At 39.5% G+C, this 23,516-nt stretch overlaps 2 protein-coding genes across 5 annotated transcripts in view; one reads left to right on the top strand and one right to left on the bottom strand.

Annotated features, from left to right (window-relative positions):
- The window catches only part of WDR26 (WD repeat domain 26), a 31,244-nt gene extending 22,552 nt beyond the window's left edge, over window positions 1–8,692 (top strand). For all 3 annotated transcript variants that reach the window (XM_086461898.1, XM_086461896.1, XM_086461897.1), the window contains 5 exons: window positions 648–793; window positions 1,294–1,372; window positions 1,946–2,075; window positions 4,826–5,011; window positions 6,556–8,692. In XM_086461898.1, coding sequence (XP_086318024.1) covers window positions 648–793; window positions 1,294–1,372; window positions 1,946–2,075; window positions 4,826–5,011; window positions 6,556–6,581 — 567 coding nt within the window. In that variant the 3' untranslated portion in view covers window positions 6,582–8,692. The remainder of the gene's footprint in view (window positions 1–647; window positions 794–1,293; window positions 1,373–1,945; window positions 2,076–4,825; window positions 5,012–6,555) is intronic.
- A 6,362-nt stretch (window positions 8,693–15,054) lies between these two features.
- On the bottom strand, window positions 15,055–23,232 carry CNIH4 (cornichon family member 4). 2 transcript variants are annotated; one of them, XM_086460646.1, is made up of 5 exons: window positions 23,134–23,232; window positions 21,598–21,666; window positions 20,440–20,552; window positions 15,844–15,984; window positions 15,055–15,256 (listed from the first exon to the last, which is right to left on the bottom strand). In XM_086460646.1, the coding sequence occupies exons 1-5, from the start codon at window positions 23,200–23,202 to the stop codon at window positions 15,229–15,231; spliced, it is 420 nt and encodes a 139-aa protein (XP_086316772.1). In that variant the 5' UTR covers window positions 23,203–23,232; the 3' UTR covers window positions 15,055–15,228. The 2 variants fall into 2 exon arrangements, with proteins under 2 accessions (XP_086316772.1, XP_086316773.1); XM_086460647.1 differs by lacking the exon at window positions 15,844–15,984.
- Between the last annotated feature and the right edge of the window lie 284 nt (window positions 23,233–23,516).

The raw sequence follows: 23,516 nt of genomic DNA, 5'->3' as shown, positions 1-23,516 counted from the left end.
CAAAGAAGCAATATATTCATGCTAGTATTTCAACAGCACCTGTTTATGTAGCGGTTAGAAGGATTCAAGCATCTTTTGTTTGCCTAAAGGAGGATTTGTGGGCTGGGAATTTTTTTCTTAGCTGCTCTAGAAAACACACTAATAAAAAGTGGTGCCTTTGTCCACAAATCTTTATTCCACCGGATTTTGACTGTCTGTTTTAGTTTTTGCATGCTGTCTTTGCTTAGTATAAACAGACATTTGAAACCCTCATTACTTGACTAGTGTTGATTTTGGGTGGAGGTCCACAGTCTCACCCTACTCTTGATTATTTGTAATCTGAATTGGTGCCCAGTATAATAGTGCAGTACGCAAACCTCACTCGCTGCAAAGGTGAGCTCTGGGATGTGACAGTTTGCACATGTCTCACACAAGGAAATAAGTGATGAAAGGGATTCTCAGCTCTCCAGGACAGATACTTACAAAAGCCCTCGTTAAGATAACCAAGTCCTAATTCATGAAGTGTTCTCTCTTACAGGGTAAGATTGCTTTCTGTAGCAATTGTCTGAACAGCAGGTGAAAAAGATACTTGTGTCACAACTCCTCAGAAATCTAACAGTTTGATTAACAGTTCAATTTTTTATTTTTTATTTTTCTCTTCTGATCAGGATTTAGATGGTAATCTCCTTGACTCCTGGGAAGGGGTGAGAGTACAATGCCTTTGGTGCTTGAGCGATGGGAAAACTGTTCTAGCATCGGATACACACCAGCGAATTCGAGGTTATAACTTTGAGGATCTTACAGACAGGAACATGTAACTACCTCTTTCTTTGGTTTTGAATTCCTGGTTCTTAGTGTAGGAAGAAGATTGAGAAAGGGTTTCTGGGTCAGAATGAGAAATAAGTTATTAAAATGCTTTCAGTGTTAAAAGAAGAGGAGAATAAAGTGGGACAGTTGCAGCAAGAGGCATTAGGTCATGTATTAGAAATAACTTTCAAAGCACTGGAGTGTGTTTTGGTGGATGTTTTGACATGACTTGTCATTTTCTCAATTCCTGGCATATTTTAGTAGATTCTACCTTGAAGTTAGGAGTTGGATTTGAGGTCTGAAGCTTCTATTGGTCTTGATTTGTCATAAATATAAGCAAACCATTGCAGACCTAGCTTGTACTAACATACGGAGACATACATAATTTCAAATTCAGAACTGTCTTTCCCTGATAGTACTGCAGAGACAGGAGATACCTCTTGTCTTGGTGTTGCATCATTGTTTGGTTAAATGTACTCTTAATACTGATGTGTCTTATCATTTCAGAGTACAAGAAGATCACCCTATTATGTCGTTTACTATTTCAAAAAATGGCCGTTTAGCTTTGTTAAATGTAGCAACTCAGGTGAGTTAGTGATGATAAATGGAAATGAAAATAACTCTGCTTGTGACTGCTACCTGTTTTTGAATCTCTTGATGTGAATTGTTGGAATGTTTGATATTAACCAGTTGTATTTCATGTAACATGAAGGCCTTAATATTCATAAATCTTCTGATAAGACAGTCTTATTCTTGAGATTGATTTTTTTTTTTTTTTTTTGACTTATAGTCAAGAGTTTCATGCTATGAAATATGTACTAGTAAATGTTAAGATCTGGCTACTGAATTGAGAAACCAGGTACAGCAAGCATTGTGGCAAACTGACATGTCTAGAGGCGTGAGAATTAGGTTTTATTTATTTATTTTTTATTTTTGGAACCTCAGGTAAGAATAGGAGCTTTTGGAATAGAAGGGACCACAGGCTGGAAGTTTAATCTAGTAATTTGGTATATCTTTATTCTCTTGATCTAGTAATAGTACTGAAGTTGGCTGAAGCGATGTAATTTCATAATGTTTAATTTTTTTTTTAGGGTTTCAAAAGAATGCAATGAATAATGTTTAATGATAAAATAATGTTCTTTAAACTTCTTGTTCCCAGGGAGTTCACTTATGGGACTTACAAGACAGAGTTTTAGTGAGAAAGTATCAAGGTGTTACGCAAGGGTTTTACACAATTCACTCGTGTTTTGGAGGTCATAATGAAGATTTCATCGCAAGCGGCAGTGAAGGTAACATCATTCCCTTTTGTATGGGAAACTGGAACACTGTATCCTTCCTATACCTTTTATAATGCTGTTGTTAGCAGCTGTCATCTGTAAAAGTAAGCAACTTGTTCACTAAGTAATTTTGAGGAACACTGAGATTGTGGCATACTTCAAGAAATAATTGTCTGCTAGCAGAAAATCTTGTGAGAGGATGGTAGTAGTAGAAAGCACTAATAGATCTTTTGTGTTGCTCCTCTAAAGCAAAAGCATATGCACAGTTTTAATTAGAAGTGGGTGGGGTGTTCTTGAGGCTTTTTCTTTTTGTGGTATGATACTTAGGCTTATGGTTTGGATCAAAATTACTTCTGGGGAGTAACAGCTTCATTTACCTGTTGAAGATATAGGTGTGGTGAGGTTATTTTAATTTCAATAGTCATCAGCTTAATTATGGAAGGAGTAGTCTCAAATTAAGCATTGTCTCAAATTAAGCAGTTGTTGACATAGTCTGGTAGGGTTTCTTGGTGATCAAAGGCTTTGTGGTATGTTTTTATTCAGCTGTCTGGGGCAAGAGTAGAAATTAGTGGTTGTATGTTGAATTGGTTCAGTTCTGTCACTGAGGTAGTGCCATCACCTCCCATGGAGGTTGCTTAAGTTTCTAGCCTATGCAGGGCTGAGAGTTAAGTGACTGCTTACACATTCCAAGTGTTAATACTGTGTAACGCACAACTAATAGGAAGTAAGGTTGGCCAGGACATTGCTACTGTTCTTTCCTGGAAAATACCAAATATGTCTAAAACCCAAATTTCACCCTCTGATCAGACTGAGTGGAATACAGTGACTGAAGGACAGCACCTCCAATCCAGTGTGGTTGAACAAGGTTCTTGGTTTGGGACCCAACTACCCAAAAGTTCAGGACTTGTGTTGAGCCATACTGATGTGCATGTGTAGGTGTAGATGCTTCAGTACACCAGTCCTTTTTTTTTTCCCCTGTTTATTTATTCCTTATTATCTTCAGTGTCTAAAAACTACTGAGCAGTACTTGAAACTGATGGCACCCTATTTCTATTTGGACAGTCAGAAGCTGTTGCCTCTTTGCACTGAATGTAGCTACTGAGAAAGTCTATGCATCTTTAAAAAACAGCAAATAAACCAAAACTAACATCACATTGTCATAGCCTTTTTAAAAAAAAGGTAACTGATTTAATTGTCGTAACCTCTTAAAAACTTAAGGTATGTTGTCAGCTGGGTAGGCTTTTTTCCTAACATTTGTATCAATAGGAGGGAAATGGAGGTCTCTTTCCAAGAGGCAAATTGACTGCTACCTTAATCTAGCTAACTTTTGTTTTCCAAAACAAAATACAGGCATTCTGACGAGCATCAAAATACTGGTTTGTGTTTAGGCTTTGAGTCTCCCAGACAGCAGAGGCTTGCATGTCCAGTGTTTAAGCAGAAAGTGAATTGTGTTGTTTGATGAATAGCATGGATGTGTAGTCTCTTGAAATCGTAAGTGGAATGTAAACACAACCAGAACATTTGCATCCATACAACTATATATAAAGGTGTTGTACTCAAATGAGCTGATTCAGCAGAAGACAGTTGACTTATCACATGGTTCCATGATGCTATTCTAGCAGGTAGGTCAGAGAGCAAGTTTGTTTTGTAAGGGGTTGGGAGGAGGCGTAGAGAAAGATTGGTTTGTTTGCTAAGCCTTCAGAGTTACTACAATCTACATTAAAACCTTTCAAATACATTCAATACTTTCATTTGATATGCTAGACCTAAATACTAGTCTTTTGTGTAACACTGTCAATACATACTTGCTCAGTTTGTTCAGCTCTGTTTGGAATATTCCAAAGACACTCCTAGAGAGGTCAACCCACAGGCTTGTTAAAGGCTGCTGGTCTACAATTGGGGGAAACAAAACCAAACCAGAATATACCTATAGTCATTTATTCTTAAATGTAGTTTGTTATAAAGCAGTAACACTTCTCTAAAAATTGCAGTGGAGTGTCTGACTAGTTCACTGTTCTATTTCTAGTGTGCTGCTAGAAGTAATTAAAAGCTTCCTATCACAAAATAAGATCTGTAGGGTTATCGCATCTACTTCAATACGTGCAAATTCGTGTCTTTAAATACCATACCAAAAAAAATTGCTGTCAAAACCAGTAATAGCTCACAATTTGAGACACTAAGCTTTGTTGCTCTCCAGTGAAAGTGCAAACAGCAAATGAGGGAATGTTTTACGTCTTTAGTATCAAGATGTATTTCATATACTACAGAGCTGTGATCTTATCTGTACTCATCAATAGGTGGTGGTTGTAAATATTCTGCCTTAGTACTCATGACTTCAGTGTGTACTAATCTGTAAATACAATTGTTTAAGAAAAAAAAATAATGCAAGACTTGCTTTTTGAATAAGATTACAACTCCATATCCTTAAGAGTACCTTGGTTTCTCTCTTTAGCTACGTATTGGCTTACTGCACTGTAGTCAAATGTTTGTCTTTAAATGCCAAGCGTAGTAGACTTGCAAGTCTTGAAAGGGAATGTGCCTCTTAGTGGAAGAGCTTCACCCGTGTCCTTTTGATTGCTTTTAGAGAAAAAATTTTGTTAGTCCTATTGCAAATTCAACAGATACGGGTTTTACGCATGGGTTTTACAACATGAATGGGTTTTTTAGTTGCTGAAGGCTTGTGTGGAAATGCTATTTGATATGACAAATTGGTCTGTGCAGGACAAGGTTTCTCATGTTTTTTAAATGCGTATTTTATTTAGATCACAAAGTATATATTTGGCACAAGCGTAGTGAGCTGCCAATTGCGGAGCTGACAGGGCACACGCGTACTGTTAATTGTGTGAGCTGGAACCCGCAGATTCCATCCATGATGGCCAGCGCCTCTGATGATGGCACTGTTAGAATATGGGGACCAGCGCCTTTCGTAGACAACCAGGATATTGAAGGTAAAGAACAAAGTGTGTGTGTCTGTGTCTTCTAATCCCTAAAAGCTTACATCAAAGGCAGTTGGTTCGGTGGGTTTCCTTTCCCATGAATAGGATAGAAAAATGCTTTTAACTCTTGGGTTAGAATCATTAATTTTACTAAAAAAGAAGTTACTGGGTTTTATGTATGGGTGTTGATTTTTATCTAAGTTATTTGTGTTTGTGGAATAAAAAGGAAACAACTGATATTTCCAAAATGATACTCAAATTTCTGACGTGGCCCTATAGAAAACTGTGGTGTCACTAAGACCTCAGGATTATATTAACTTACTTATGTAGACTTCTCTAAAATCTTGCCTCCAATGCTTGAGGTTTAATAACATACGATGTTATTAAAATTTAAATAATACATGGTGACCACACTGCAAATTGAATAATGATATTACAGTGCTTACAGAAGCAATCTCCAAATTCTGGAGAGAGTGAAGATTCCCACCATAAAATCTGTACACAGTTGATTCTTTCCTAGCCATCAGCAACCATCTGTGTTCCAGGAGAGAGACGCAATGCAACTTTTTTCACTGCCAAAATGCGCACTTGTTCCTGACCCTTCTTACCTCCCCCGAGAACTGTTAACGAGATGGCTGCTGAGGGGTTGTTCTGCAGTTTATAGGCTTCTGTTATTACACATTCAGCCTTGTGGTAAAAACTTACAGTAAACATTAAAATGAAATACAGTATATCCCATTACCACAGGACCTTGTGGATACTAGGTGTGGACATGAGTTCAGGGGGAACCCAGACGAAGTAATCAGAGAAATTCAATGAATACTACTAGGGAAGTGAAAACCTCTAGTTCAGAATGTCCCTTACATAAAAATTGCTGAAAGTTGGAAGGATATCAGGAGGAAGAATTGCCTCCTCTTCCTGCTCCTGTGCTTTCTGACACATCTGCTTCTGGTCTTGGACTAGGTGGACCAGCCTGGCCAATCTCCTGTTGGTAACACCTTGAATGCACCCATAAGGACTCAGACCCTGTCCTCCAGTTGGTTTTACTCATGGTTTTGTTCGTTTTCTCTAATTAGCTGCTTGCTCACTCTTTCTTAGTTCCTCCAGAAAATGAGCTAGTAAACGCCACAAAAATCAAAACAATAGGAAATGGATTTCTCACAGCAGTGCTTCCAAGGAGGTGTAGGTGCACGGAATAATACCTAACTATAATACTTAGCTTAGGAATCCTGAATAGGTGACAGACAGCTTTGTAATTAGCACGCTCCCCTGAGACTTGAATGCAAGTGTGCATTACTACTTTTTGGAAGAGATGCTTTTTGTGTACCAACACCTAACATGCTAAATTAATCTCTAAATTAATATGAATAATGATATCTAAAATAAGTAATTTTTAGCATGGGACTTAGCCACAGTATAAGATCCATTAACTAATGCATGTTCAGTAAAACTTGCGTAAAAACACTGTATTAATGACCTTATAATCGAAATTCTATTAACTATTGATAAGATCTTCAAGATGTGATTTCTTTCTCTTTGTTTTTGTTTTTGCTCAGAGGAATGCAGTAGCATGGATAGTTGATGGCGAATTTGGAGCAGACGACTTCAGTTTAACTTAATTAGTCGTATTTTAAATGGCTTGGGATTTGGTGCAAACAAACATGATTGATAGCTGGACAGACATGCTCGTCATGAAAAAGAACCATTTCTGAAGCCCGGTTGGGGCCAAACATTTACCACCTTGCTTCATAGTAACCAGTCGAGATGAAGCACGTCGTTAGAACGTTGTTGGACACCGTGTTGAAATTACCCCCCCATCGGTTGTGAAGAACTGTGCTACATTCAGGCTAACCATTGAACTCAGTATATATATTTTTCCCTCCTGCCGTTTTGTCTGGCGGGGTACTGTTCTTGTTGCTCTTCTGTGTAATGAAGTTTAAATGCTTGTTTGGAACACTTTATTTAACAGTTTAGAAGGCTTGATAGAAAGAGTGCTTTAGTCTGAAGAGTATACATTGGATAGGAAAGTATTTCCTTCTCTTGTTTCTCAAGTCTCTCTCCGCCTTACTTAGCTTGAGATCTTTGCAGCTTGGTTCATGGATTCTAGCCTTGCCCGTTGCGCAGTATATATAAATTGAGATGATAAACCAATGAACTATGTCAAAAGCACTCTCAGTATCGCATTTGACAAAAAGTTTTGTACTTTTCACATAGCTCGTTGCCCCGCAAAGGGGTTAACAGCACAATTTTTTAAAAATAAATTATTTATAGGATTAAAATGACTTCATTTGTATACATTTGGAATTAAAACAATGCAAGAAGTGTCGTGAAACATGGTATCACTGATGCTTTTCCGGAGTGTCTTGAGACCCAATCAAAAGCAATGTCTGGAAGGAACTTTATGTAGGCAGTGAAACTTGTTTTAGGAGGAGAAACTCACTGTCCATCTTTACAGATATTTAGGGGAAAAAAGTGTTCAGAGTGCACCGCCAGACTAAGAGTTTAAACAAGACAAGGTCTTTTTGTTGTTGTTGTTTTAATTACGTAAATATATGCAACAGTGCTGGTGAAAGGTAAATTACACCTCGAGGGAAGAATGTGTTGAATCCTTTCTTCACAAAGTCAACATTTTGTAAAATTAACATACAAATCATAATTAAACACTTGTATTACAATGGAAAATTTTCTGTTTGGTAAACAAAGGTGTATAGATTTTCTTTTTGAGAATATACTTCTAAGTTTGCAGATTTAAATGCCTCTCCCAGACCTTGTTGCAAGCTGGTGCTGTGAACATCTTGACACATCTAGGAATAGTTCCACTAGTATCCCATGTTAAGAAAAGACATTTATAATTTAAGTATTTACTCTTTTTGACATAAACAGATGGCCTGCCATCTCTGTGCTTCTGCACTACATGCACATTCATTATGGGTTGGCACTGGATTCCTTTTTGCCGCCTTGGGTGGAACGGTAGCGTTGGTACTGCAGTGAAGTAAAGAGGGAGCAGGGGAAGGCATGCCACCAAGAATTGACATGAACAGGAATGTGAACATCATCCTTTAGTGAGAGAATAATCTAGTGTCCTTATTAGTCATGTGTGGAAGAAGGGTGGGGGAAGGTTTGCTGAAGTTCCTGAGAAGAGTAGTGTAGCCACTTTTGATGAACAGGAATGTGGTGTTTAACATAAACAGTCCCTTTGTTTTTCTGAGAAAGAAAAAAGTGGAGCTTAGCTGGTTAGACTTTTTGGTTTTTTTAGATTCCAGCCATCAGTTGGTGGTTTTGGTTTTTTTTCCTTGCCTTGTGCGTAAACTTCAACATGATTTAAGATTCTGATACTTTGGTTGAGACCAGCCCTGAATCTGACATACTTCTCTTCTAGTACCTCCAAAATTAAGTTGAAACTTAACTTACTTATCTTTAATCCAGCACATTTGTCTTAAAACTAAGGTGAATTTGATAGCAATTACTGTTCCACAGTACTGGGAATACACGTGTAAACTCAAGACTGCAGATCAGTTCCTTCTTCCATTTGCTAGTTCTAGAAGAAGCTGTTTCTCTCCGTAGTTCAGACAGCGTAAGATTAGTCAGTCTTGTTCCTGTGGCATCAGCGTTGCAGGGAAAACAGACAACTTCTTAAGGTCAAATCTGAGTAAGCTAAACCTTTGGGTTTTAAATAAAAATTGAATACGTAAACTGTAAACAGTGTTTTATATGTTCAAAACATGCTATAATTCATAAGCAATGCCACTATGTGAATCTTTAGAAGTTACCATAGTATTATCTTACTCTGGAACAAAACACAGAAAACATTATTTAGGGAGAGTAAGGAGAATAATCCTGGTTTTGATGTCTCTTAACAACGTCTCATACAATGGTCTGGCACTACTGCTTACCTCATACTCATGGGACTTCAGTGGGAACTTTAGGCAGGTGCTGAAGGCTGGATTAAATCTCAAGTTTAGATTTAAAGTCTCATAAGCACTTCAACAGGCATTTTCAATGTGGTGGCCACATCTAAACAAAGTGAGACTCCTTACCTGGTACAAGTCATGTGGGGGGGTGTGTGGGCTGATGCCCGCTTTCCTTGGCAATGCATTATCGTTAGAAATTTAAACTTAGTACTGTTGCCAAAATACTGCCCCTCCGTTCTGGGGTTTCTCTTCTGGACTTGGTTTGTACCTCTAAAATACACTTCAGGTATTTAGAAGCAGAGTTAGGGAGAAGCACACATTCTGATACCTCCACTTTAGTTTTGTGGTGCAACTATGCAATGTAAAGGAAAGCTCCAAACAGACGGCACTGTCTCCAGAGTGTCTCACTAACAGCACGTTGTGTAGCTGTCCGCTTCTCACAGGCGATGAGCAGAGAGGAAAGGTGAGAATGGTCTTCGTTTCACCACTCTACTCGGTCCCGTGGCAAACTGACGTTACAGACCTAGCAGTAATGACTACCCTTCCAACCTGTAGATCAAAGAGGAACCTAAACTCCTTCTAACGTGTCACATACTCACAATATGTGAATTGAAAAGTACCAATACTTTTTGTACACGGATTATAAAATGAGACCATGGGGGCGGGGTGGGGGGTGGGGGCAAAACAAATAAGTTTGCTCGTTTGCAACACGTTGATTTCCATGTGCTTAAAAATGTTCGTAGGCTGGAGTCTAAGGCTGGAACAAGTACACACCCGCAATAAATTACTGTATTTCTAGTCAACAGACCTATGGCTTTAGGGAGGAAAATACTGTAAGCGTGTAATCCTTTTGTAATGTTCTCTGGTCAGCTGTTGGCTTAAAATATTCACAGTAGCCCCAGGTTATTGTCAAGGCAGATCTTTAAGAAAATTATGCTGAAGCATTTTATTATCTGAATGTTCTTTAGCTGTTCAGGTAAGTAATTTTCAAGGCACAATGGAGCACAAAAGGGAAAATGCTAGATCTGTCCTTGGGGGGGGGGGGGGGGGGCAGGGAATGATACCTTTGTTTTAAATTCCCTCTGTCTTTTCTAAAATTCTCCATCTTTAAAGTTAACTTCTTTTTATGATTAGAGCAAAGATGCAAGCTAAAAATCTATCCACATCTTGCCAGTTACTTCTCAACTTGGCTTCAAACAGGTAAAGTTCAATAAAACTCAGTATGTTGTTGGGAGTTTGTGTCTAGTTGTGTACTTTTACACTGCCAAGTGACACTCCCACCCAAAATGAGTTTTGAAGGCTTCCTTACCAGGAGACCAGGACTCGTAATTAGCCGTAGTTTGAGGGGGATGTTGTAGACCCAAGTGGGCAGGGAGGCAGAGAAAGAGGAATGGATATAAAAAGTAAGATTTTCTGACCAACAGACAAACTCCTGTAACTCACGGGGGGGAGGGGGGAGGAAAAATGCACTTTCAATAGTTTGTCCATATTTTTAGCTAAAAAATACACTTGTATCTAAATTTTTTTGAGACAACTATTAAGAGGAACACCCGTCCCATAAATGGCTAATCCTCCTTTTGACCTCCTCCTGTCTTTTCCACATTGGCTTGAGTCCATTTTCAGCTGCCATACCTAATTTTGAAAACTGCTACTTTTAATGATGTTTAGAAAGAAAAGAAATTAACTCTGACACTTTTTTTAAACAGGGTGGACTTAATTGAAGTTTGCAGTGTTGAACTACTGCTGCAGTAGCTGCCTCTAGTTGTTGAAATGAACTGTAGACAAGTTTTCTGTCTATTAATCCAGATAATCTGGATTCAATAAAACGTCTGTGAGAGTGTTCCTCCCATCTGGTATGAATGTGTGTGTGCATGTGTTCCATGAACAGACAGAGAACCAAATGTTCTAGGTACTTGTCATGTTTTATTGCATACTTTTAAGTCGTGTGTATGTGAAGTGTCCTTTGACCAGAAGGTTTTGGTTAATATCAGTATATTTTTATAAATTTGAAATTCATTGTGCCCCATCTTCTTTCTTAAACATTTTTCATTGTTAGGGTATATGTGCTAGATTTGAATCTTTAACATTTTTAGGCACAGATGGAAAAAGTTATTGGCTCCTTGAAAACTTATGGGACAAAATGGATCCTCAAAGCATGTATGTACTTACAAACCAAGCTGTAGAGATCAAGAAAAGAACTTTATTGTTGATCTCAAGATTTCTAAATTGTTGAGATTTATATGGAGTTGTGGTGGAACTAGTTAACACTTAGAGCTTTTGGTATGTAATGACTATTTGCTATGGACTGATATTAAATGTTTCAAAGGATTGCGTTCTTAACCTTTCTGGATTTTTGTTACTCTCCTCAGATTATATTAAGTAGTTAAAAGTTTCTTTGCTATATTACATTAAAAACATAAGAACTTTGGGTCTCGTATTTATTTTCACTTGTTTTACTAATTATTTACAGACACCGTTTTAACTTTTTTATTTTATAAATGTGTAGTATTTTAAACATATCTTTAAAAATTGTTCAATTGGAACTACATTAACTTCTGATTTGTTTTTATTAGGATTTTTAAAAAAAAGAAAACAAAAACACTTTTTCCATGTTGGTGCACAGCACTTAACAGAAATGTTTGTATTCCCTTTCTTTCAATTCAATAAACAATAAATAACTGGAATGAATAGTTCTTAGTTTCCCTAACTTCACTTACATGACTGACTTGGATGTTAATTTCTTCATTATTAATTATAGATTCCTTCTGTATGTGTAGTATTTTATTTGCTTGCTAGGAAATTAACTTGTGGTAGTTCAGCTGAAGATGAATTCACTCAGTGTTGTGTGCAGGCTTTCCAGTTCTCAATGTTTGGCTCTAATCTACCTCATGCTGGTGTTTTCCCTGTATGTTTAGCAGTCGTCCCGTTCTGTGCTTATTGAACTCATTGAACATCTGCTCCTTTGAGGCTCCCTGAAAGCCTCGATTCCATGAATGCTGGAGCTTCCTTAAATACCAGACATGGGTTGCTTTAGGTGATCAGTGGGGTTTGTGGGGTTTTTTTGGTTCTTCACTTTAAGAAGGTGCTCCTAAAGTACTTGCATCTCCTAAATTGGAGATCAGGGACCTCCAGACTTGTATCTGAAGTTGACCTAAGCAGCTTTTGTGGCTGAGAGCTCTTGAAGCTGCTTCTCAACTGCTGCCTTTGTTCCCTCCAACCAACCCTGCGTTCTTATCCTTCTTCCTTGTGCCTTAAAACAGAACCTCATCTTTGTCCTGCTTTTTTATTCAGCTTTAGCTAATGTTCTGTTAAATAAAAAGCTGTGGTTAAATGTGTTCTCCCCTTCCTGTAGCTTTTCCAAATGCAAACCTTTTGCTGAAGTGCAGCCAACTTTTTCTTTGAGCTTCTATATTGACTAGAAAAGGTCTTTACTCCCTCTAGTAGCACCTTTGTATTAACTTTATTCCCTCCCTTACAGTTTAAGCAGTGTATAGATAATTGTGGCGTAAATGCAGCTGCAAAGAGGAGGGGCATGCCTTATTCTTTTCCATGTGCTGCTTCCCTTGGGTACTGGCATTTGTGGGAGGGTCATTAGATTGCAGACCCACTTCACCCATAAATGATGCACAGAGCAGATGAAGGAAGTTAGTTCTTTTGGCTGGGTTTGTTACTGTGCTTCATCTGCTGTCCTATGTCTGCCTTTAACTGGTGTGACGAATGCAAGAGAAACGGGTACATGATTTCTATATAACTGACATTTTAGCATATGTAAGATTTAAAACTAACTGTAATTCTTTTTTTTAAACCCTTCAGATTATTTAAAAGAAATTACTTAAGGAACCTGATAGTAGATGAGCATTTCATAATTGGCTTAAATCCAACCTCTGCCTGAGGTAGGCTGCTTCTCCAGAGGGACAGTTTCTGCTTTATTCCGTCACCTCCTACCTTGGCCTATGCTTTCCATGCTGCCTGGTGCATCCCTCTGCTACTCTGCCTGTGTTGCACGTGCTTAGGCTATCGCCTCGTTACAGAAGGATGGCTGTCCCAGTTGTCTCCTCACTTTGAAAGGCCTATCATGCTCTGAAGAGTAACCACTGAAGTTTGTATGCCTCTAACGTTTTTGCCAAAGATAAGGTGGTTAATGTACTGGTAACTGCACGGTGGTCCATATAGCCCAAATTTTCCTGTTGCTACCTCCAATCTCATCATTACCATATCCTTAGAGGCAAAAAATGGTCTTAGCATTTGTACAAAATCCTAGAGAGCTTCTTGTGAATAACAAGACAGTAACATCCCTGTAGGGCAGGGATATAAATTAAGACAGATGCTACCCCCCCCACTTCTGTGGTGTTTTTTTTTTCTTTCCCAGATACATTGTTCTTTTCCCCTTACCCTTCCCTGCCCTGCTCCCATCTCTGAAGAAACACTTCCCTCAGTAGAGAATAGAAGCTTTTCATAGTGAGTGATAAAAGTTTCCAACTCCATTAGGGAACGAGTCTACTCTGTCTAATGTCATCACTGTAATTCGAAGGTGCTAGTAGTTAGGAATCATTGAAGACAATGTATCTTACTAATATTTTAATTAATAACATTTCTCCCAAAATCTTGTCTTTAGAACAATATATAAAACTGCTAGTTTAAGTGGTGGACTGACTTACAGATTAATGACCTCAGTGTGAAACGTCATTAATGATCTTTATCTATTGTTTGCACTACACCAAGGGCTTAACTCAGGCAGCTTAATACCACCCCTTCCTCTGATAACACCCAAAATATGTGTAGCAAGTTTTTTTCAAATACAAATAAGATAATTTAATTGCCCACCATAAAAGCTGATACAAAAGTTACTGACTTTCCTGTCTTTTTATTTGCTCTCCTTTTTCCAGGCCTACATCCTGTCTGGGTTTCAGCTTTTTAAGGCAGTACTTTCTGCAGTTTGATTTTTGTGGCGTCACGTAGTCAGTGGCATGCAGCTGAGGTAGCTGTTTCCTTAATTATTTTTAATGAGTGTAATTTTCAGCAGTTTTTCATCTTTGCAACAGCTGAACTTGGACTCCATCCATCATAAATTTAAAGCCAAACCTCTAGAACAAATATTGAACAGAAGGTATTAAGAGAAATCAAGCTTCAGTGTTGTCTTTTCACTACAGCGGCCATGAAAACAATTCACCAACTACAGGTATACACCAAAGAACAAGTACTTAAGAAGGAAAATCTCACAAGTTTTAGGACTTAATTACAGAACTATATTTTTGAAGTGTTTCACTTCATGTGTCCGTTTCAGAACACCTGTTTCCATGCACATATAAAAATTTAAAGACAGTTATCGGACAGTTGAGGGTACAAACTCAGGTTTATATACTTATCACTGATGCAAGAGTTGCACAAAAAGAACTTAGTTTGCTGGTGTCTTTGAAGTAGAGTCACATCAGGATTGGGATAACAGGGTCATGGTTTAGCAGACCACCTCCCCCAGCTAGACGTACTCTTGATTCACCTTACTAGATATGGAAATTGCAGGTTCATGGAGTAGTGACTGCAAACAGTCTTTTGCTCTGTAACCACCTCTAACTCTGGTGCAATATGGTATTTACTTTGTATGGAGGTCTATGACGTATTTCAAAGACAAAATAGGAGTTGAAGGGGAAAAGCAAGTGTAAATCATGATTCTTGTCTGTTTTTCACTCTTACACACAAGTGTCACTTTCACCAGAGGGACCTTAATCCAGCCAAACACAAGACTTGACAGAGGTTGTTGGAGGGACGGGTAGAAAGGGAGAAAAGCATAACTTTTATTCCATTGCTTTTCAGCTGGCAAAAGCACTGACACAAAGACGCAAGCTGTGCTACTGTTCCACTTCGAAATCTGTGGTCCTAGCGCTGCTTCAAGCTACGATTAATAGCACAGCTTGACAGCCAGAGGCACATCCTGACACCTTTCAGTAAGCAGCAGCCATCAGAGCTGCACTTAAATTTGTTCTGGAGCTACCACTATTACCAGTCCATGCTGCTGAAATGAGTTTCCCCTCTCACCATTTAATTCCTATGAGATCAGTTCTGTAAGCAAGGATTTCATCTTACAGAAGCAGCAGCTCCAGCAGCTTGGATTATAAAGGAACAAAAACAACTGCTACACAAATCCAATGTCTTTTGAAAATATTTTATGTTAAAAATACAGAAAAATATTTCTTGTTCAAAGAGGAAAAATATACTGCATGACGACACTGATCTAGGTATGTTCAGAAGGTGTCTGTGGCTCCACAACCAGTCACTGGAGTGATGACCCAATTTGGCAGCTAATGGTTCTTTTTCAACTTCTCAATCATTTATCAAAGCCAGAATCATACTGTGACAAAACAGAAAACATGATACCAGTGGATTACTGAAGCATGTGCAAGTAGGAACAGCTGTCGCTTTCACGAGAGAAGTGCATTTGATTCTGAAATAGAAAGTCAAGGCAACTATGCTACGTGCTTTGCTTATGAAGACAAGGCCTGCAGAAGTAATACTGCAGAAGAACAGTAGTTCTTCCGTCCTGTAGTAAGTGGCCCCACCACAGAACTTGTTGGTTTGTAACTTGGCCAGATCAACCTTATTTTCTAAAACAGAACTTGTAGAATAAACTTGGTCCTCATGGTTATTTCCATTCTAAACACGCCACTTACTCTATGTGCTGAAATCATGTAACTCTTTATGTGGTACTTATAGTGGTGTTGAGATTAAGGAGTAGTCTGAGTTCCCAAACAATGTTTGATCAGAATGAATAAAGGCATACAATGAGCCTGCAGATAGCTGTCAAAATGTATTATTGAGGCTTAGCAGGATGCCAAAAGATAAGACACGAACACCAGCAATTACCCTAGCAGAACAGAGGAGATAAAAATAGCTGGTAGACAATTCCTTTGTTCCTTGGGAGCAATTTTTGAAACTAACCTGTAAAGGTACATGAAGAAACAGAGCAGATGAAAGCCTAGTTTAATCATGGCTTCCTTCATGTGTGATTTCAGTTGTCCTCGGTTATGGATCTCTGTGGGATCAAATACCCCCATGTTTCCACTTGGCACCATAATGTACCTGAAAATTTAAGAAAAAAAACACAACCAAGAATAGCAGTAGAGTCATCAAAACATTAGGGAGCGTCAGGGGAAGGGGAGGGGGAGAGCGAGACTTTAATCTAAAAAGCTGTTTCACAATTCAACATAAGGGAGCTCTTTTTTAGTTCTATTTCGGTTTCAGGATATTGCGTGTATCTCTGCCACTACAACCCACAAACAAAGAGTAAGAGGACAAGAGGACTAAAAGCATCGGCCCAGCTTCCCACGTGTACAGTGGGAGAGTTTTCAGTTCATTTTAATTGCTGTTCGTGGTTACTTGGTGTTATGAAGGAAACGTCCAACCACAGTGGAAAGATGTTAGATGAAAGGGACTGGGAAATAATTGATTTAGCTAAAAATGAGTGATTTATTTACAAAAAAAACCCCACCCACGTAGACAATCACAAACTCCAGTGGTCAAAATGAGATAGCACAAGGCAAGACAAAGGATCTGTGTACTATTCCCATCTCCGTCACAACCATCCTGCCTTATTTCAGCAGAGACACTGATCCTGATGGGATGACAGACTGGGCAGAACTGAAGAAGTGAAGTACTGCTGTCTGAACTCACATAGGAACAAAAGTTGAGTGCAACAAAGTGAAATGTAAGCAAAAGGAAGAATAAAACCAGCAAAACAAATGTTTGTCCTGTGAAAATTCAACAAGCAGCATGTTATTTTGTCATATGCATTTTTCAAGACGGCAAATGCAAGCACATGAAGTTCTCACTCCAGATGAGCTCAGTCTAGAACAGTATTATCATCTCACTTAAATGTCACACAGGCTCTACCTTCCTGGAAAAATACCCTTTCTACACAGGAATTTAACTCCTCATCTTACACCTGGAGCAAAAGCAAGGTCTCAGAACAGAACACACTTTGATTTTCTTTGTGTACTCAAAGAATGGCACCACTTGTAATCCAACAGGCACTCCCCCACCTCTTACAACATTAATTTCAGTAATAGGAGGGAAAAAGAAAAAAGGATGTTTTCTAGCAGCAGCAGCCGCCAAGAAAAGAAGAAAAGGTAAGACCACAGTATTTGTCTGTCTTTCACAGAGGCATTAAAAAGCACTGCAGCATATGTGACAATTAACAAAGACAATTATGTCCGATTAAAAATAGTTCATGTGAAATAATTACAATTCAAAATTCTCTTCTAAATTTGAAGTATTTTATTCTTTTAGTATTATAACACAAATCATTGTCCATTTACTGGGAATGTAATGCATTTTATTGGAATAAAAGGAAGAACACAGTTTCCTGTAGCAATTTATCCGAGAAATAGAGACAAGAGTGCATAGTTTTCTTTTATCTCTAGGATACGAGTACCATAAAGGTAGTATTTATTAATTTTGCTTTTTAAGAAGAATGGTAACACTTAAATGATGCAACTTAATTGTGGAAGCTGGGAGGCAGTTTTTCCAAGAGGCCCACAAGCTAGTACAGCTTATATTATAGGAACTGTAGTCATGGACACAACGATGCTGGATGCTGATAAACCAAACTAAAGCCAGTTGTCACACTCTAAACAGCAAAAAACTTCTGCAGCAAAGCCACACAGAAGAAGAAAACAGTCAGCTTTAATGAATATACACATTAGTGCCTCCAGCATCTCCATTCAGTGGAAGCTGCTGCCAGAGATTACACAATTTTGTAACAGATGTGGCGTCCTGGTCAGAATTTTCACTGTATTTTAAAGATTTTATGGGGTTTGGGGTGGTTTTTTTGCTCTTTCAGTTTAAGAGGGGTATGATCTACTTAAAGACATGGCAAGAATCACACTATTTGGACCTATTCTCTCAAGCAGGTCTATATAACAAAGGAAATGTTCAATTTTTTTTTTTTTTTTTTAAGAGTTGCTTTCTTTTTGTCTACTCACATTCAATATTTCCTTTGTAATTCTTGCTTCTTTTACATAGTAGCAAGGCAAAGAAATATTTAAGAACTAAAAAAAAAAAAACACCTGTTTTGACATATGATTAGATTTCAAATAAGATGCCTCAATATCTAGTTTTGAAACAAGAAGAATGTAAGACTAAACTATGTCTTACTGGAGATTGTATAAGACACTACAAAATTCAGCAAGAAATAAACCAAATTAAATGAGCATCTGAGTAGGGCCAGTAGGATGTCACAATAAACATGCTGCAACTTTGAAAGTCTCCCTTGATGCTGTTTTTGACTGATTTATCCTCATCAGGATTTGTTTCTGATGCCCCTTTCACACAAAACCTCTCTACTCTCGCTGAAATCATTGAGACAATTAGTAAATTAAGCCAGTATTGCCTGTGACTGCCATTTACTCATCCAGATTAAGCAGGTTTTGAAGGAAAGAGAACAAGGGGAAGGGATTATTTTCCCACCTTTCTCCCTGTTATCCTTTAGATATGCTATAAAGCACAGACTTTTTCAATCTCAACACAATTATTTTTATTTCTCTACTCATCTTGGAATAGAATGATAAACTTAAACCTTTCTGAATTCATGCACAGCAACATTTACTCCAGAAATTGGTTCTTGAAACACTGTAACACATTTGGCTGATGTTGTAAGTTTGCAGCACATGATATGGGTTCACACTTCATCTGTTCCCACTTAATCCTAGTTTAGCAATTCATTCCTTCTCCTCTCTTCAGTGTATTCAAACTACCTTACAGCGAACCATTTTTCTGACTACCACACCTTTGTCCATTGAACACTGGCTCAAATCTAAGTGCTATCCCAAATCCTCCGATCTTCTTTATAATGCTAAACACCACACTTGCTTTTGCAGACCTTTAACTCCTTCACTATGGCTGGGATAGTCCAGGCTATTTATGTGAGTGAAACGCCTGGATCCTCAGGATTAGCCATGCAGGCTTAACATTTTGACTTTTTGTGAACAGGACAGGCAAAGCATCATATTGTCATACACATTTATTGCACACTGCACATCTAAAATTGAGGAAACAATCCTGGATTTTAGGACATTCAGAAAGTCTACTCCATGTATGACAAATATAAAATGCAAGCTGGCAATTCAAAACAGCAGTCAAAGCTTACTGCCTGAAGCACGGAAATAGAAATAATTGTGTCTTTTAAAATTCTCTCTGATCAGGTTTAGGAGGGAAAGCAAGTGGCAACTTTCAACATTAATATAAGTAAGCAAAAGGAAGCAGCAAAGGGGTAATCAGTACAAGATTCAAGCTTCAGAGAAAATGCATTCTCTCTCTAGTGTCTCTGTAGAAACAGTCTAGCCTAAATGAAACATCAGGCTCCACACTGGCCAGCAGATACCAAAGGAAGCACCCGTCACTTTGTGCAGGTGTGTATAATACAGTTGGACATACAGGCGGCCAAACAAAACTATCCCTGTGCGTGCACATTTAGGCAACATTTGTTTGCTAAGCATACGAGTTATACTGTCTCATGTTACTCCAGCTTAAAAAGATTTGAAGGCTTTGCTAGCAGTTTTGTAGAAAACAAGGGTGATAAATGCCCAAGAACAATGAGGTTACCAGTAAAGGCATGCTCAACTTCTTTTTAACAAGAGCTACGAAACCTCTTGTTTAGTTTTACCAGCAACTCGATCCATCCCTGCAAATATTTAGCCCTGGCAGGTTCAGGCAAACAAGAATTGCAGCCAGCTTTTCATACCTGTATCTTAAACATTTGGTCTTTTGGACTTCCTGTAGTATAGTGATTAGAGATGATTTGCGACAAATCCACACCCAGTTTTCATGAGCATAACACTGGTAAAGGTTCAATTCTCCACACATCAAATGATATGAAATAAAAAGAACGTTTTCGAACCGACAGTCCCGATGTTGCCACGTGGAAGCCCCTACTGACAAGTAAACCATTTCAAAGTGGTGGACAGCTGCGTTACGAAGGCCAGTAACACCCACAGCTGTCCTTAAGACAAAAAGTCTGCAAACCTTTCCAAATACAGAGGCAAGATGGGGCACCAAAAACAACACAAATGAGGGGGAGATACAAGACAGTAAATGAAGGAGGGCGAGGGGGCTACACCACAGCCCAATGGTTTTACAACCATCGGCCATGCTGACCTAAGTACTTTTATGCCAATATCACTATCAGGCACGTAGGCACAGCATGAAAAATGTTAACAACTATGTTTGCAGTACTACTTCATAATCCCCATTAACGTGCTATTATTTCCTATGAACTTGGGAATGACTCACAAATCAAGATTTCGAAAGAGATTGTAAGGAAAGGCCAGAAGTTTCATATCCTTTACACTGTTGGGTTTCTTGTAATTTTAACTGCGAGGAGAGGAGAGTTTTAGGTTAGTTGGATCCATGAAGAATGTTGGCAGCCCAAGAACACAACTAAAACATCTCATTGTGACATACTGTTTATCTTCATTCTACACTTAAAGCTAAGCTAGTGACAGTGAAAAAAAAGCAGCACACAAAGCCCTTTGCACTTACCTATATATATTCCATGTTGCTACTGGCAAATTAAGGAGAAAGATGAACCAGTGCAACGAAATAAGCATTAATACAGTTACAACAGCGTGACCAATCACCTCAGGGACCACCCACTGTAAAAAGGGAAGAAAAGAAAAAAGTTATATGCACAAATATAAATTCCTTCCCAAACCCCTCCAAAAAAAAACCAAAACAAAACAAAACAAAAACCCAAGAGATCTATATGGAGTTATCATCTGATTCTAATAATGTAAAACTCAGACAGAAAATCCATGGCAGAAGCATGTGATTTCATCACAACATGGGGAAATTAATATCTTCAGAGAGATTCTATGTGATTAAGCCAGAAATCAGGCCCTAAGATATTCTGATATCCAAGTATTACAAAGACTTCCCGAGAGAAGCACAGCAGCTGCTTGAACACAACTATATTACACAAGCACTTAAGAAAGCGAGTTAAGAAAGTACACGGTGCTCGTTTGAAATCACTGCAGAGAACAGCGGATTTAGGAATGAGAGAAGCAGATAATTAAAACAGACACAGGACATACAACACCCTCAGGCTTGGAACAAATAAGAAAGTTGATCAATATGAAAACTGGCATAGTTAAATTGGGTCAGTGCTTGGCAATAACACATTTTTGGCTTGACAGTATCCTCCCTTACATCAAGAAAGAAAATACTTTTAAAATCAAAGTGAACACCCATGTGGGAAGTCCACATTGATTTAACAAAATCAGCATTAAGCAGATTTGGTTAAAAGGTATTTTTCCTTATCACAGTAAAACTCTCTACTGTTCAAGAGAGATTAGAAATTATACAGAAGCATCAGTTGCTAGAAAGATCTCAAAGTTCAGTCACGACGAGACATCCTTGGTGTGGTACACCTACAAGAACTCAAGAGCTCTGTGAAGAGTTCCCAGACCCACAGATTCAGAGTAGCAGCCCATCTCAGAGCACCAAGGGTCAGAACAGACTTTCAAATTCGTGACTGAATTTGCTGAAAGATGGGCACCCAAATAAAGACAAGCAGACTGAAACAAAGAGAACATGGAAAATACTGCCAACCAAGGCTCTTCAGGTATACATTATACCCCTGTGTAAAACAGCAAGGACTGTTTGCTTAAACCACATTAAATGCAAAGAAGAATAATTTACTTTATTGAGTTTTGAGCAGCACGATCTAGCATTAATGTAGTCACATTCCAGATCTGATAGTGTAATTATCTGAAGTCTAAGATAAGGAAACATTGTATAGTAACTCAGAATACACAAAGCTCTATTTCGATCCAGTAAGTGGGGGAGAGCACTCTGCTCGCAGCATAGACTGTCTTGTTCTACAGCTGATCTGCCAAAGACATATTTCTTTTAGTTACAACTCATTTCTACTTTAGGTAGGAAGTCAGGCCACATTTTATCATCAGGCCAAGTGATTTTATTATGTTCTTCCAACAGCAACTGTTGCACAAGTGCCAAAGTTCAGTCCAACACTTAAACTAGACCAGGGAGGTATTTTTAGTATCAGAATTTTTACTAATACACTTGAAACTAGAACGTAAAAGGAAGAAAAAGTTCATGCACTTTTTAAACTTTCCTCACAAAAAAGCTAAATAATGCACTATTGAAAAGCGGATCTACTTTTTTTACATTTACAGCAACACTGGATTAATTCACACATGAGTAGGAAACAAGAGGGTAACAGCATCATCACATGAACTTTCAGCAATTGAGATATTAAGATTTCAAACAGAAAAGTCCTCTCAAAAAAAGGCTTAGGATGCACATGTGCACATCATCATGCTATGTCCTGTAAAGCTGATTCTCCTTTACTCCAAGAAAATTAACAAGCACAAGATTTTTTCCTATCCCTAAAGAACAGGTGAAGTCTTTTCATTTTTCAACAAATAACCTGTCCTTCTAGGATGAATTTCTTTCAAGTGCTTCTACACTTTTTTTTTTCTGTTAGGAGAACTGGGTAGATTCTGAAATAGCACCAAGATTTGAAACAGTACGAGAGCCAATTCTCTTTTATTCAGAAAAATAACAACAGAAAGCCCAATCAGTGCTTTTACATTTTAGCAATGCCGGACAGCAAAGACCAGAGGCAAGTTTGTAACAAAGAATACGGAAATTCAGTTTGTCGAGGAACTCGCAGATTCCCACGAGCTCAGTCACATTTAAACCAGAGTAAGGTATCCTGACAACTAAAAGACTATCCCGTGGCCGTATTTTTTAGGCCTAGGTGGTTTCTGAGGGGTGAAGCACACCCCTCCCTCTACCCCAACGCCAACCACACGCCACTCCTGCCGAGGTACGATGCACAGCACCACCCCGCAGCTCCCCCGAGCTCCGGTGCTCGAAGCAGCGAACGTATTTGGGCACTGAATCACTCGCCGCTTCCCCGCAGCGAGACGCTCCCACCTCCCCAAGCCCCCCCACCGCCCCCCACCCCGCCCGGCTCCCGGGGACTGCCGCCCCGGGCACCCCCCCGCCAGCGGCCATTACCCAACACAGGCCCTCCTCACGCCCCGCCACCCTCAACCCACCGCCAGCCCGGCGGCTCCGGCCCCACTCGCCCGCCCTCAGCAGCGTCTCAACGGGCCCGGCCCACCCCGGTCCCGCCGAGCGCGGGCGCACCCCCAGCCCTACTCCCCCCTCCCCCGGGCGCCCCCCAGCCCCGGAGCAGAAGGATACGAAGTAGACGGAAAGGAAGATGAGGGCGCAGCAATCAATCAGCGAGAAGATGAAGACCACCGACTCCATCCCGCCACGGCCACCGCCCTCCCGGCCGCCGTCCGCCACGCCCCCCGCCGGGTCGGGCAGGGCCGCGCCGCGCCCCGCAGCATGCTGGGAAATGGAGTCCCCGCGGCGCCCTCCTCTCCTCGGGGGTCGCGGCCGCGTGCTGGCAGCCGGGGCGTGTCCCTGCTCTTCGTGGCGGCGCTGCCATGGCGGGGCCGGGGACCTCACGCAACCCTGACCGAAGGGGTGGGGGCGCCTGTTTTGGAACTTAGTTAGCGGCCCGGCGGGTTAGAGGCAGGAGAAGGGAGCACGCCCAGAGCAGCGCCCCACCGCCGGGC

Source organism: Leptosomus discolor, chromosome 2 (assembly GCF_034619465.1).
Source record: "Leptosomus discolor isolate bLepDis1 chromosome 2, bLepDis1.hap2, whole genome shotgun sequence".
Taxonomy (NCBI): domain Eukaryota; kingdom Metazoa; phylum Chordata; class Aves; order Leptosomiformes; family Leptosomidae; genus Leptosomus; species Leptosomus discolor.
Note: the sequence above shows the minus strand (reverse complement) of the source record. Positions and strands in the feature narration are given on the sequence as shown.